Source organism: Amblyraja radiata, chromosome 6, assembly GCF_010909765.2.
Source record: "Amblyraja radiata isolate CabotCenter1 chromosome 6, sAmbRad1.1.pri, whole genome shotgun sequence".
Lineage (NCBI taxonomy): Eukaryota > Metazoa > Chordata > Chondrichthyes > Rajiformes > Rajidae > Amblyraja > Amblyraja radiata.
The window spans coordinates 93,417,538-93,433,244 of record NC_045961.1 but is presented as its reverse complement, the minus strand read 5'-3'; the positions used below and the strand labels follow the sequence as shown (position 1 = coordinate 93,433,244).

General features: G+C 45.7%; 1 protein-coding gene across 4 annotated transcripts in view; it reads left to right on the top strand.

The window, feature by feature from the left end:
* The window catches only part of atp10a (ATPase phospholipid transporting 10A (putative)), a 434,067-nt gene that overhangs the window by 369,312 nt on the left and 49,048 nt on the right, over positions 1-15,707 (top strand). For all 4 annotated transcript variants that reach the window (XM_033023252.1, XM_033023255.1, XM_033023254.1 and 1 more), the window contains one exon: positions 8,615-8,721. In XM_033023252.1, coding sequence (XP_032879143.1) covers positions 8,615-8,721 — 107 coding nt within the window. The remainder of the gene's footprint in view (positions 1-8,614; positions 8,722-15,707) is intronic.

The window sequence follows — 15,707 nt, the reverse complement described above, 5'->3', positions numbered from 1 at the left end:
AGAGCAAAGCCCTTATTAAGCAGCGGTAGGAGAGCACCACCTCACAAAGCCACTTCACTTGCAGCTACTTCCTGACCCATGTCTGGAGGAGTCTGCGGTTCCCTTATTAATTATCTCAGACTCATGGAATCGGTGTGGAAGCAAGTCACCCTCCAGCCCGAGGGACTGCCGGGAGAAAAGGGAAATAAAAAAGCATAGTATTCATAGCCTGAAAATACAAACTGAGGCAAGTTATTTATCCCATAACTCCATGAGAGCTGAATGTTGGCAAACTCTCTGCAATGATAAACATTCACTCTGCATCCAGTAAAATGCACCAGTTTTAAGTGAAGATATAAATTCACATTTCCTTGTCAGAGCCTGAATGTGGAAAACGGAATATGTAGCAAGGAACTGCAGATGCTGGTTTACACCGACAACCAGACACAAAATGCTGGAGTAACTCAGCGAGCCAGTCAGCATCACCCATTCCTTCTCTCCAGAGATCGCGGTCATGGTGGCGTGGTCGGGTTCGATCCCGACTACGGGTGCTGTCTGTACGGAGTTTGTACGCATCTCCCCGTGATCTGCGTTTCGGTTTCCTCCCACACTCCAAAGACGTACAGGTTTGTAGGTTAATTTTCTTGGTAATTGTCCCTAGTGGGTGAAGGATAGCGTTAATGTGCGGGGATCGCTAGTCGGCGCGAACCCAGTGGGCCGAAGGGCCTGTTTCCGCGCTGTATCTCTAAACCAGGGGTCGGCAACCTACGGCCCTCATTACCCGAAATCATCCGGCCCGCAGGCGGATTTTTTTCCCCCATAATCATCCGACCCGCCGAGCGCGGACGAGCTCTCGCCGTACCGCATCCTGCGCAAAGCCGCCAGCACGGCCGCGCACCTTCTGTGAACACATTTAAGAAAGAACTGCAGATGCTGGAAAAATCGAAGGTAAACAAAAATGCTGGAGAAACTCAACGGGTGAGACATGCAAGGATTTTTGTCTACCTTCTGTGAACACGTGATTTGATGCCTGCCATCCAGGGCGGGATGGGCGGAAATCCCGGGGAGGGTGGGTGGGGGGAACAGTGGGCACATCCCCTCCTGGTTTTGAGAGGTGGGGGACAATTCCCCCCCCCCCCATGTTTTGTAATCTGGATTTTGAAATTCCATGAAAAAATTTCTATTATCTTCTAAATTTCTATTTATATAATCTCTGCTTTCCGCGAGACAGTGGGAGTGCGACTGATGATCGAGGGCGCCAACTGGACGAGAGAGACATAGAAACATAGAAACATAGAAAATATGTGCAGGAGTAGGCCATTCGGCCCTTCGAGCCTGCACCGCCATTCAATATGATCATGGCTGATCATCCAACTCAGCATCCCGTACCTGCTTTCTCTCCATACCCCCTGATCCCTTTAGCCACAAGGGCCACATCTAACTCCCTCTTAAATATAGCCAATATGCTGCCTGAGACGTTGGTCAGCAGGCAATGGAACAAGGTACAACTCTTTGGGTGACTACTCATGACCATACAGGCTTCACCCCGCGACATGTCACCAAGGTGCCGCCTGTATGGTCGTGAGTAGTCTCCTCAGTCGCCCAAAGAGTCGTAGCATCTTTCTGGTCGCCGCTAAATTTTCAACATGTTGAATATTTTCGCCGACTTGCAACGACCGATGACGGGTGCCGGGTAGTCGCCGAAAAAGTGGGACAGGCCCATTAGTCATCCGTGGGGAGAGAATGTGCTAATGTATTAGGTTGCTGACATCTCATTGGAATGGAGGAACATTGATCATCATCCCTGCTGAAAATGTTTGGTTGGCTTCCTCTCTTTTCCTCAACAATCTGAAGAAGGTTCCCAACCCAAAACATAGCCTGGCCGCTTACCTTAATGGATGCTGCCTGACCCGCTGAGTTCCTCCAACACTTTGTTTGATTCTTGCACAAATTAACCTTTACTGGATGGGGGTGGGGAACAGGGGGGGGGGGGACACACGGTGTTAATTGAGTTAAATAAATCTGATCCACGAATGATTTAACTGATCACACCAACACCGATGGTTAATGGTTAGAACAGTGAGAAAAGAAGCATCTTGAAATATACAATAGACAATAGGTGCAGGAGTAGGCCATTCGGCCCTTTGAGCCAGCACAGCCATTCAATGTGATCATGGCTGATCATCCCCAATCAGTTCCTGCCTTCTCCCCATATCCCCTGACTCCCCTATTTTTTAGAGCCCTATCCAGCTCTCTGTTGAAATCATCCAGAGAACCTGCCTCCACCGCCCTCTGAGGCAGAGAATTCCACAGACTCACCACTCTCTGTGAGAAAAAGTGTGTCCTCGTCTCCATTCTAAATGGCTTACTCCTTATTCTTAAACTGTGGCCCCTGGTTCTGGACTCCCCCAACATCGGGAACAGGTTTCCTGCCTCTAGCGTGTCCAAACCCTTAATAATCTTATATGTTTCAATGAGATACCCTCTCATCCTTCTAAACTCCAGAGTGCACAAGCCCAGCTGCTCCATTCTCTCAGCATATGACAGTCCCTCCATCCCAGGAATAACCTAACCTACCTGCACTCCCTCAATAGCAAGAATGTCCTTCCTCAAATTAGGGGACCAAAAGTGCACACAATACTCCAGGTGTGGTCTCACTAGGGCTCTGTACAACTGCAGAAGGACCTCTTTGCTCCTATATTCGATTCCTCTTGTTATAAAGGCCAACATGCCATTCGCTTTCTTCACTGCCTGCAGTACCTGCATCATGGCAACTTCACGACTGCAAGATCGCCAGAAAGAAACAGAAGATTCGTCATTGCCTAAACTTCAACTGAGGTCCAAACAAGGCAGAAAAGTAGCAGGGCATAATTGTTTGCAGTAGTTTGCAGTAAATGTCAGCAAAGTTCTTTGTTCCTTGGGTCAGCCTAGATAACATAAATAGTTTTTATACCATTTTCAAACATTTAAACCTTCCCATTAAATCATGCTCGTGGCGTTATTTAATATTAGCACTCACCCTTTATTCTCAACACACATAAGGCCATTAGGGTCAGGGGTAGAATTAAGCCATTCGGCCCATCTAATTTGCTCCACCATTCAATCATGGCTGATCATGCAGTTGTACAGGGTCTTGGTGAGACCACACCTGGAGTATTGCGTACAGTTTTTGTCTTCTAATCTGAGGAAAGACATTCTTGCAATAGAGGGAGTACAGAGAAGGTTCACCAGACTGATTCCTGGGATGTCAGGACTTTCATATGAAGAAAGACTGGATAGACTCGGCTTGTACACGCTGGAATTTAGAAGATCTTATAGAAACTTACATAATTCTTAAGGGGTTGGACAGGCTAGATGCAGGAAGATTCTTCCCGATGTTGGGGAAGTCCAGAACAAGGGGTCACAGTTTAAGGATAAGAGGGTAGTCTTTTAGGACCTAGATGAGAAAATCATTTTTTACACAGAGAGTGGTGATTCTGTGGAATTCTCTGCCACAGAAGGTAGTTGAGGCCAGTTCATTGGCTAGATTTAAGAGGGAGTTAGATGTGGCCCTTGTGGCTAAAGGGATCAGGGGGTATGGAGAGAAGGCAGGTATGGGATATTGATTTGGATGATCAGCCATGATCATATTGAATGGCGGTGCAGGCTCGAAGGGCCGAATGGCCTACTCCTGCATCTATTTTCTATGTTTCTATCTATCTCTCCCTACTAACCCCATTCTCCTGCCTTCTCCCCATAACCTCTGATGCCCGTACTAATCAAGAATCGATCTATCTCTGCCTCAAAAATATCCACCGCGGCCTCCACAGCCTTCTGTGGCAAATAAATCCACAGATTCACCATCCCTGGGTGCACAGCGGTTCTTTGCTATGACTCAGAAGCATGATTAGTTTCGGGCAGGGATACTGCTTTAGAAAGGAAGAGTTGGCAGTGGGGTGGGATGGGCCGATGGCAAGGCTTGGAGATATCTGAGAGCAAGGCCACAGATGACCAGAGAATCCGGGATCAAGACCTGAGACCCTGGGAGCAACCAAAATGACAATAGCCAATTGGCCATCCGGCCTTTCGAGCCAGCACCACCATTCACTGTAATCATGGCTGATCATCCACAATCAGTACCCCATTCCTGCCTTCTCCCCATATCCCCTGACTCCGCTATCTTTAAGAGCTCTATCTAATGGACCTGTCCCACTTAGGCGACTTTTTAGGCGACTTTTTAGGTCGCCACATGTTTGCGGGTGGTTGCCGGCTGGTTGCCAGGGACTCGCCTTTATGGTCGTGAGGAGTTCCCGCATTCTGGGAACTAGTCGCGGCCTCATTATGGTCACCGCAAATTTTTCAACATGTTGATAAATTAACGATGACTAGAATGAAGCCGCCAAGGAGAGTCGCGAGAATTCTCGTGCCGTAGGTGGGTCGCCAGGAGGTCCTAGTGAGTTGCCAGGAGGTCGAAGGTTCTCGGAGGTTCTCGTAGGTGGTAGCCGGTGTGGACCGGTGAATTTCATTGGCTCATTGAGTAAAAAAAAGGTAAGTAGTAGTTTCCAGAACCAAAGTTAACCGACCGGTAATGTTAATGTCTGCCGAGCTTCACAGCCGTGTATCTCTGGCTTCGTAAAAGTTGTCTCCACTCCTTCTCCCCCCTCTCCCCCCCTCTTTTAAACGACTGTGCTTTAGCCGTCTTTTTACAGCGCCAACCTTCCTGTTCATCGCGGTGTGTGACTGTCGGCAGTCCGCTGAAAAATCGCTTAAGTGGGACAGGCCAAAAACTCTTCTCTTGAAAGCATCCAGTGAATTGGCCTCCACTGCCTTCTGAGGCAGAGATCAAGCACCCTGGTAACATGGGATCAAACCGAAAAGCAGCATGGAGACCCTGGATGGAGACCCAAGAGGGGTCACACAAAGGGTGGTGGGTGTACGGAACAAGCTGCCAGAGATGGTAGTTGAGGCTGGGACTATCCCAACGTTTAAGAAACAGACAGATACATGGATCGGACAAGTTTGGGGGCATATGGACCAAGCGCAGGCAGGTGGGACTAGTGTAGCTCGGACATGTTGGCCGGTGTGGGCAAGTTGGGCCGAAGGGCCTGTTCCCACACTGTATCACTCTATGACTCTATGACTCTAAGAGGGAACCCAGAAGCCAAGTAGTTGTTGACAGGGTCAGACAGCACCCTAAGAAGGACAACAACACCCTTGGAATAGCCAAGAGGGGGGATAAGGGACCTCAGTATCAGCCTAGAAGTGGGGGCAGATTGGGTGAACCAGCTAATTATAACAACATTTAAAAGATAGACACAAAATGCTGGAGTAACAGCGAGACAGGCAGTATCTCTGGAGAAGAAGGCTCTCGACCCGAAACGTCACCCATTCCTTCTGTCCAGAGATGCTGCCTGTCTCGCTGTTACTCCAGCATTTTATGTCTACCTATTGAGATTTTTTAAATTGTGCTACCATTATCAAATAGAGTGGCACAATGTTGCAGCGGGGGCATTGCTGTCTTACAGCATCAGAGATCTGTGTTCGATCCACACTACAGGTGCTGTCTGTACGCAGTTTACATTTTCTCCCTGTGACCGTGTGGGTATTTTTCAGGGTGCTCCAGTTTTCTCCCACATCCTAAAGACTTGCTGGTTTGTAGATTAATTGGCTTCCGTAAATTGGTCCCAGTGTGCAGGACAGTGCAAGTGAACAGGGTTGTTCGCTGGTCAGCATGGACCCGGTGGGCCGAAGGGCCTGTTCCCCCACTGTATCTCTAAACTAACATATCAGTTTTCATTCATTTTGCATGAGGTAGGCATAATAATAATAATAATAATGGATGGGATTTATATAGCGCCTTTCTAATACTCAAGGCGCTTTACATCGCATTATTCATTCACTCCTCAGTCACACTCGGTGGTGGTAAGCTACTTCTGTAGCCACAGCTGCCCTGGGGCAGACTGACGGAAGCGTGGCTGCCAATCTGCGCCTACGGCCCCTCCGACCACCGCCAATCACTCACACACATTCACACACATTCACACGATGTTATTTTTCCTGACATTCCCTGTTTTTGCCAAATATTTTTTTAAAAGACTGCAGAGAACATTCATGAATTAAATATGCTATTGTGGCAAGACCTGAGAAATACTTGCCATGGGTTCATAAGTGATAGGAGCAGAATTAGGTCATTTGGCCCATCAAGTCTACTCCGCTATTCAATCATGCCTGATCGATCTTTCCCTCTCAACCCCATTCTCCTGCCTCCTCCCCATAACCCATGACATCCGTACTAATCAAGAATCTATCAATCTCCGCCTCTGTCTTAGAAATATCTATTGACTTGGCCTCCACGGCCATCTGTGGCAATGAATTCCACAGATTCACCACTCGTAAAGTGCTGGAGAAACCCAGCAGCATGTGGCAAGGGAATGGACAGGTGATATTTTGGAGGGGTTTGTCTTCAGACTGACAGGAGTAGGAGGAGAAAGATGGAAAAGAGAGGTGGGAGTGGGACAAAGCCTGGCAAGTGACAGGTAGATACAGGTGAAGGGGGTTTTTTGCTCAAGATTACAGCAACTGCAGTTTCTTGTGCATGTGAAAAACTCACCATCATTTGTTGTGATTCACTTGAGTCAATGCAGCATAACATTTATCAGAATAGTCATGCATTAGTGATGTACAATCTATAACATTGGAAGTAAAAGCTGCATGAACAGCACTAAAACCAAATTAAAAATTGCTGTATTGACAACACTTTAAACTGAGCATCAGCCAGCTAATTGGAAGCACTCCAAAAGACCACACTCAACTCCTTAATGCCTGATGATTTTTTTTTTGTGTGTTGGTGCTGACAGCTCTTTCAGCCACACTTAAAAAAATGCATTTTCAATTCGAAAGATGTAAAGAGGTTTCAATTCTGCCGACCAATGCTTAATGTGGCGATTCTTCCGTCGAAATGATCCGGCTTGAAATACTTGTACAAGTAGGGTGGTATGGTGAAATATTTGTACACAGGGCGACACGGTGGCACAGCGGTAGAGCTGTTGCCTTACAGCGCCAGAGACCCGGTTTCAATCCTGACTCTGGGTGCCGTGTGTATGGAGTTTGTACGTCCTCCCTGTGACCGCGTGGGTTTTCTCTGGATGCTCCAGTTTCCTCCCACATTCCAAAGACATACAGGTTTGTAGGTTAATTGGCTTCGATAAAGATTGTAATTTGTCCCTAGTGTGTAGAATAGTGCTATGGTATGGGGTGATCGCAGTTTGGTGCGGACTCAGTGCGTCCCTCAAAACTAAACTAAAAATAAGTGTATTAATTACGGTATTTTGATTGATCCAGTGTGGATCATACCTGTGTGTTATGGGTTGCAGATTTTTGTTGCCTGAAAACCCTTGGGTCTTTGAGAACTTGGCATCTCAGCCTAAGTGGAGCATTGCCTGCAGGTGAGAGAGGATACAAACATACTCAAGATAAGCTAACTGCACCGGCAATGTTTTTCCCAAGGGACGCTCAAGAAAATGGCACTGTGGCGCCGCGGTAAAGTTGCTGACTTACCGCGCTTACAGCACCAGAGACACAGGTTCGATCCCGACCATGAGTGCTATCTGTACGGAGTTTGTTCTCTCCGTGACCGTGCGGGGTTTATCAGAGATCTTCGGTTTCCTCCCACAAAGACGTACGGGTTTGTAGGTTAATAAGTGTGATATAAATGTAAAGATTGTCCCTAGTGTATGTAGGAGAGTTATATGTGCGGGGATCGGTGGGCCGAAGGGCCTGTTTCCATGCTGTATCTCTAAACTAAACTAAACTGAACTGTCAGTGCTGCAAGGTCTATTCCTCAGGTTATAAAGGAATTCCTATGGCAACTGTATGACTAATTTAGATGGAGTGGGGAGACCATCTCCTCTTGACCACTTGGGTTTTCTCCGGATTCTCCAGTTTCCTCCCACATTTCAAAGATGTGCGGTTTTAGGTTACTAGGTTTCTATAAATTGCCCCTGGTGTGTAGGATGTGAAATTGGAATATAACATATAACTAGGGTACTGGTGATCATTGGTCGGCATGGAGTCAGTGGGCCAAAGGGCCAGTTTTCATGCTGTATCGTTAGTTTTTAGTTTAGTTTAGTTTAGAGATATATCGCAGAAACATGGCCCTTTGGCCCACCGAATCTGCGATCCCCGCACACTAGCACTATCCTACATACACTAGGGACAATTTACATTTTTACCAAGCCAATTAACCTACAAACCTTTACATCTTTGGAGTGTAGGAGGAAACCGAAGATCGCGGAGAAAACCCATGCAGTCACGGGAAGAACGTACAAACTCTGTACAGGCAGCACCTATAGTCAGTATCGAACCCGGGTCTCTGATGCTGTGAGGCAGGAATTCTACCGCTGCGCCACCATGCCGCCTCGAAAACTTAAACTAGAAAACACTAAATTTAATGACCCTCATCCAAGAAGAACGTTGTCATTTGTTTGGTTGTATAGCACACTGTCATCTAGGATAATTTTGTTGAAAAGTTATTTGTGGTGACCTGTCTAAGCATCTTTAATCATTTTTACAATGTCCTGAGAGTTTCTTGGCAATTGTGCAGCCCGATGTTATATTATCTTGCAAATTTCGACTGATCTTTCTCTTTTCAACTCAGAAGAGGACACTGCTGGCAAACGTACAAGGAAAATCCGGAGCAAGACCCAGAATTACCTAAACCAGTATGCTACAGATGGACTCCGAACACTATGCATCGCTAAGAGGGTGGGTATTCATCTACAAGGTTTAAGAATCCATTTCTCCTGTGACAGGTTTGTGTGATAATAAGATGGATGCACAGTGTGCTGTGGTATATAACCATATAACCATATAACAATTACAGCACGGAAACGGGCCATCTCGGCCTTACAAGTCTGTGCCGAACACTTATGTTCCCCTAGTCCCATCTACCTGCACTCAGACCATAACCCTCCATTCCTTTCCCATCCATATACCTATCCAATTTATTTTTAAATGATAAAATTGAACCTGCCTCCACCACTTCCACTGGAAGCTCATTCCACACAGCTACCACTCTCTGAGTAAAGAAGTTCCCCCTCATGTTACCCCTAAACTTCTGTCCCTTAAATCTGAAGTCATGTCCTCTTGTTTGAATCTTCCCTACTCTCAGTGGGAAAAGCTTATCCACGTCAACTCTGTCTATCCCTCTCATCATTTTAAAGACCTCTATCAAGTCCCCCCTTAACCTTCTGCGCTCCAAAGAATAAAGACCTAACTTGTTCAACCTTTCTCTGTAACTTAGTTGCTGAAACCCAGGCAACATTCTAGTAAATCTCCTCTGTACTCTTTCTATTTTGTTGACATCCTTCCTATAATTAGGCGACCAAAATTGTACCCCATACTCTGGAATTGGTGTGGTATGGTACAGACTTACAGTATGGATGCAGGTATCTGTGTCTATGTTGGCAATCAAGCATCCATCAATACCAAAGATAGACATCAAATGCTGGAGCAACTCGACGGGACAGGCAGCATCTCTGGATAGAGGGAATGGATCCCTACACATTGGGACGGCAGATGGCACAATGGGCTAAGTGTTCGGCTGGCAACCGGAAGGTAGCCGGTTCGAATCCCGCTTGGAGTGCATACTGTCGTTGTGTCCTTGGGCAAGACACTTCACCCACCTTTGCCTGTGTGTGAATGTGTGTGAGTGATTGGTGGTGGTCGGAGGGGCCGTAGGCGCAGATTGGCAGCCACGCTTCCGTCAGTCTGCCCCAGGGCAGCTGTGGCTACAGAAGTAGCTTACCACCACCGAGTGTGACTGAGGAGTGAATGAATAATGCGATGTAAAGCGCCTTGAGTATTAGAAAGGCGCTATATAAATCCCATCCATTATTATTATTACACAATCTATCAAAACCATTCCAGTACTTCTTGTATCCACTTCTGGTGTGCGTTATGATTCCATAAACTCATGAGTTTAAAATTAATTGTTTTGTGAAATGAATTCCTCCCCACATTGTTTTAACTTAGTTTAGAGATAGAGCACGGAACCAGCAAGTCCGCACCAACCAGCGATCCCCGCATATTAACACTATCCTGCACACACTAGCCACAATTTATTTACTACCAGGCCAATTAACCCAGGAATCTGTATGTCTTTGGAGGGGGGGGGGGGGGGGGGAGGAATCCCGAAATCCTGGAGAAAACCCACTCAGGTCATGGAGAGAATGTACAAATTCCACACAGACAGTCTTAAAATGCGCTATATAAATAAAGTTTACTTACTTACTTACTTACCCGTAGTCAGGATCGAACCCGGGTCTCTGCCACTGTAAGGCAGCAACTCTACCACTGCGCCACCGTGCCACCCTAATTGCTACACTTAGTGTAAAATTTAATTGAACAATCTTGACTGGAGGAATGAAAATATAAAGGATAGAAATTAGGAGGAGACCAACAGGGCCCCATCAGCATTGCAACCCATGTGGGATTTCCTCCCTTATTGGGGAAACTCAGCTGTTTAATTGAGACACAAGAGATTGCTGGTGCTGGAACCTGGAGTGAAACCTCCAGAAATCAGCAGATCAGGCAAGGGAATCAAGAGAGAATCAGGAATGTTTAATTGTCATGTGTACCGAAAACAGAACCATGAAGTTCTTACTTGCGGCAGTTTAACAGGCCTGTAAACGCAGTACTCATAGATAATACAATGAAGAAAGAATGGATCGTAGTCAGGATCGAACCTGGGTCACTGGCGCTGTAAGGCAGCAACTCTACCGTCGTGCCACCGTGCCGCACTTTGCAATTTGGAGAAGAAATTGACGGAGATTGAAAATTGATGCTTTTGGCTAATTTTTTTTTTTTTTAAGTACCTTATTTATCTTGTATAATAACTAAAAGAACATTCCCAATCTGAACAAAACAATATAAAGACCAAAGATTAATCAGGATCTACATGTAATGCCCCTGTCCCACTTAGGAAACCTGAACGGAAACCTCTGGAGACTTTGCGCCCCACCCAAGGTTTCCGTGCGGTTCCCGGAGGTTTTTGTCAGTCTCCCTACCTGCTTCCACTACCTGCAACCACCTGCAACCTCTGGGAACCGCACGGAAACCTTGGGTGGGGTGCAAAGTCTCCAGAGGTTTCCGTTCAGGTTTCCCGGGTGGGACAGGGGCATAAGGGTAAGAATATGGGGCTGTGATGGATTTTTTTTTTCTAACTAAAATATTGCATGATTTAAATAACCCCAGACCTTTTCCAACTACTCTCTGAAGAATGTTTTTGGATTGCTTGTGACCTATGACTGGTGCTTCTCGGGGGCTATGTGTTGTTTTTATACTATGGGCACAGGTATCGAAAACTTTCTTGTATTTTGGACTGTACTTAAAAAATAATCAATTTTCTCTCTAGTTCGGGGAAGTGATGCTGAATTGGTATTTATTGTTTTTTCGCTCAGCGGGGAGATTTATTTCTGTGCTGTCAGTTAATGAAGAGCATGTGGCTGAAGGTTGGACTCAGTTTCTGCAAGGGTAAAATAATCGGTATAGATGGTACCTGGAATGAACCTCGATAGATGGTTTCTATCCCCCAAGGGGAGAATGAACTGAGCAGCATCTTTCTATACAATAACTTTAATACAGCTCAGGCACACATAATCAGGGAGCAACTTGACAGAGGAATAATGGAATTCTCCTTTGATCCTTGAGGGGATACAGTGTTAATTATCATGTTTCTCTGTCTGTAGAATGAACAGAGTTGACGTGGAAAAGCTTTTCCACTGAGAGTAGGGAAGATTCAACAAGGGGACATGACTTGAGAATTAAGGGACTGAAGTTTAGGGGAACATGAGGGGGAACTTCTTTACTCAGAGAGTGGTAGCTGTGTGGAATGAGCTTCCGTGAGGTTGGTGGAGGCAGGTTCGTTTTTATCTTAAAAATAAATTGGATAGTTAATGGATGGGAACGGAATGGAGGGTTATGGTCTGAGCGCAGTATATGGACTAGGGAGATTATGTGTAGGCACGGACTAGAGGATCGAGATGGCCGTTCCGTGTGCTGTAATTTTTATATGGTTATATGGTTACTACCTCATGAAACCTGTAAGAGTGTCCGTAGATAAGATGGTGCCTCTCGTGAGAGAATTTAGAATTGGGAATTGTTGCTTAAAAATACGAGGTTGCCATTTTTTTTAGTTTAGTTTAGAGATACAGCGGGGAATCAGGCCCTTCAGCCAGCCAGCTCCGTGCCGACCAGCGATCCCCGCACACTTGCACTATCCTACACACACTAGGCACAATTTACAACTATACCGAGCCAATTAACCTGCAAACCCTTCCACGTCTTTGGATTGTGGGAGGAAACCAGAGCACCTGGCGAAAACCCACCCAGGTCACTGGGAGAGCGTGCAAACTCCATACAGACAGCACCCGCAGTCAGGATCGAACCTGGGTCTCTGGCGAAGGAAGGCAGCAGCTCTACCGCTGTGCCACCGTGCCACCCTCGAAGGCACAGATGTGGCAATGATTTTTCTCTGAGGATCATGTCTTTGGAAACTTATTCCACAAAGAGCAGTGGAAGCAGAGTATTTGCATAGTTTTGATGGCAGATGTAGATTAATACTTGACCAGCAAGGAGATAGGAGGGTCCCAGAGGTAAATGGGAATGTGGATTGAGGTTACAGAGAGATCGGGCACACTATTATTAAATGGTGAAGCTGGGTAGAGGAGCCAGGCTACCTATTCCTGCTCCTAACTTGTAAGTCTGTGTGCATGGAATATTTGGCATTGACAACAAATGAGACACAAAATGTTGGAGTAACTCAGCGGGTCAGGCAGCATCTCTGGAGAAAAGGAATAGGTTAATTGATGCAGTGCACTCTGCAGATGGAAGATGCCACAGTCTGGAAACACCTATAGTGAAGGGAGTAAAGAGATGGCTAAAGTGATGATCGGATCATTTTAATGGCATCAAGTTGGACGACAAAATAGTAGCTTAAATCCATTGTTTTTTGTGATATATTAAATGAAGGATAAATGTTTGATCTCTCTCCCAGTCAAGGTCTTCACCGTTCTTCATCGTAAGCAGCTGCCCTGCTGGCAAAACCGATTTTATTTTGATTTGGAAACCTGGCTGGAGAATCAGGTTCCAGAGCACTTCTGTAATGGAAAATTCCTTTCTCCTATAGTCTTATACTGGTGCCCAAAGTTATTTGATCAGGAGTGGTTTACTTTGCTTCTCACTCGTGGAGAGAGAGAGACTTGCATTTCTCAAATGTGTTTTCACAGTTTTTTCAGAACATCCCAAAGGACTTCACAGCTAATTACACTTTACAAGTGGATGTGGAGAGGATGTTTCCACTAGTGGGAGAGTCTAGGACCAGAGGCCATAGCCTCTGAATAAAAGGACGTACCTTTAGAATAGAGATGAGGTGGAATTTATTTAGTCAGAGGGTGGTGAATCTGTGGAATTCTTTGCCACAAAAGGCTGTGGTGACTAAGTCAATGGATATATATAAGGTGGACATTGATAGATTCTTGCTTAGTATGGGTGTCAGAGGTAATGGAGTGAAGGCAGGAGAATGGAGTTGAAAGGGAAAGATAGATCAGCCACGATTGAATGGCGGGGTAGACTTGATGGGCCGAATGGCCTAATTCTGCTCCTACAACTTATGAACATAATTCAACACTCACCATTATAAAGAGCATTGCAACCAATTTGTAGATAGCAAGTTCCACCAGCACCTCATGTGGTAATGACAGATAAGTCGTGGTTTAGATACATTAATCGAGTGATAAATAATGAGCAGATTGCCAGGGATTATTGCCCTGCTGTTCTGCAAAATAGTCCCATAGATCTATTGCATCCACCTAAGAAGCAGAAGAGTATTTCATCCAAACGGACTTCTAAAACCAAACAGCACTCCTCAATAAGTCTGAAGAAGGGTTTCGGCCCGAAACGTCGCCCATTTCCTTCGCTCCATAGATGCTGCTGCACCCGCTGAGTTTCCCCAGCAATTTTGTGTACCCTCAATAACCTTGATGTTTTTGCCAAAGCCTCCAGAGTTCATAAGTCCTAGGAGCTGAATTAGGACATTCAGCCCATCTAGTCTCCTCCGCCATTCAATCATGACAGATCTATCTTTCCCTCCCAACCCCAATCTCCTGCGTTCTCCCCATAACTCCCGATACCCGTACTAATCGAAAATCTGTCAACCGCTGCCTTAAAAATATCCATTGACCTGGCCTCCAAAGCCATCTGTGGCAATGAATCCCAGAGATTCACCGACCTCTGACTGAAGGAATTCCTACTCATCTCCTTTCTAGTAGAGTTATACCGCTAATGTTTTAAATTTGCAATTGTTTATCATTCGTGGAATACAAACACATTTATGTCTTTCTATCTACAAAATGCCAAAATCCTGGAACCCTACTGAACTATTCCGCAGTTCAAAATAAAGGAGAGCTTTATCAGGAAAGCAGACTATTATCTAAATGGTGGCCGACTAGGAAAAGGGGAGATGCAGCGAGACCTGGGTGTCATGGTACACCAGTCATTGAAAGTGGGCATGCAGGTGCAGCAGGCAGTGAAGAAAGCGAATGGTATGTTAGCTTTCATAGCAAAAGGATTTGAGTATAGGAGCAGGGAGGTTCTACTGCAGTTGTACAGGGTCTTGGTGAGACCACACCTGGAGTATTGCGTACAGTTTTGGTCTCCAAATCTGAGGAAGGACATTATTGCCATAGAGGGAGTGCAGAGAAGGTTCACCAGACTGATTCCTGGGATGTCAGGACTGTCTTATGAAGAAAGACTGGATAGACTTGGTTTATACTCTCTAGAATTTAGGAGATTGAGAGGGGATCTTATAGAAACTTACAAAATTCTTAAGGGGTTGGACAGGCTAGATGCAGGAAGATTGCTCCCGATGTTGGGGAAGTCCAGGACAAGGGGTCACAGCTTAAGGATAAGGGGGAAATCCTTTAAAACCGAGATGAGAAGAACTTTTTTCACACAGAGAGTGGTGAATCTCTGGAACTCCCTGCCACAGAGGGTAGTCGAGGCCAGTTCATTGGCTATATTTAAGAGGGAGTTAGATGTGGCCCTTGTGGCTAAGGGGATCAGAGGGTATGGAGAGAAGGCAGGTACGGGATACTGAGTTGGATGATCAGCCATGATCATATTGAATGGCGGTGCAGGCTCGAAGGGCCGAATGGCCTACTCCTGCACCTAATTTCTATGTTTCTATGTTTCTATCTGTAGGGATACAATAGCAACCCATTCCCCATAAGGGAAATATCTACAACCAGAGAGCATTTGTGTAAGGTAAAGAGTAGGAGGTTGAGTGGGGCTATTAAATGGCATTTTTTTCACAAGGGGATGGTTGTCATTTGGAATCCATTGTCAGAGAAGGTTGTGGACGCAAAAACTGTCACAACACTTATGAAATGTGGAGATGGTGGTGAGCAAACTCCATTGAGGATCTGGAGTTACCTGGAGATAAGGCCATGTAAAGATGGTATGCAGAAGTCTATGGACTGTGCTGGTGAATGGGATTAATATACAGTAGATGGCTATGGGGGTCAGCATAGATGGGGTGGGCCAAAGGACCTGTTTCTATGCTGATTGACTCTGACTCTGTGACTCTGAAACCTTTCTTCCAATATAAGAAAGAAAATAATCAATTTTGGTGCCTTTAACATTCCAGCCAATTGAATGTATTTTCATATGAGGACATGGGTTTTAGGTGAGCG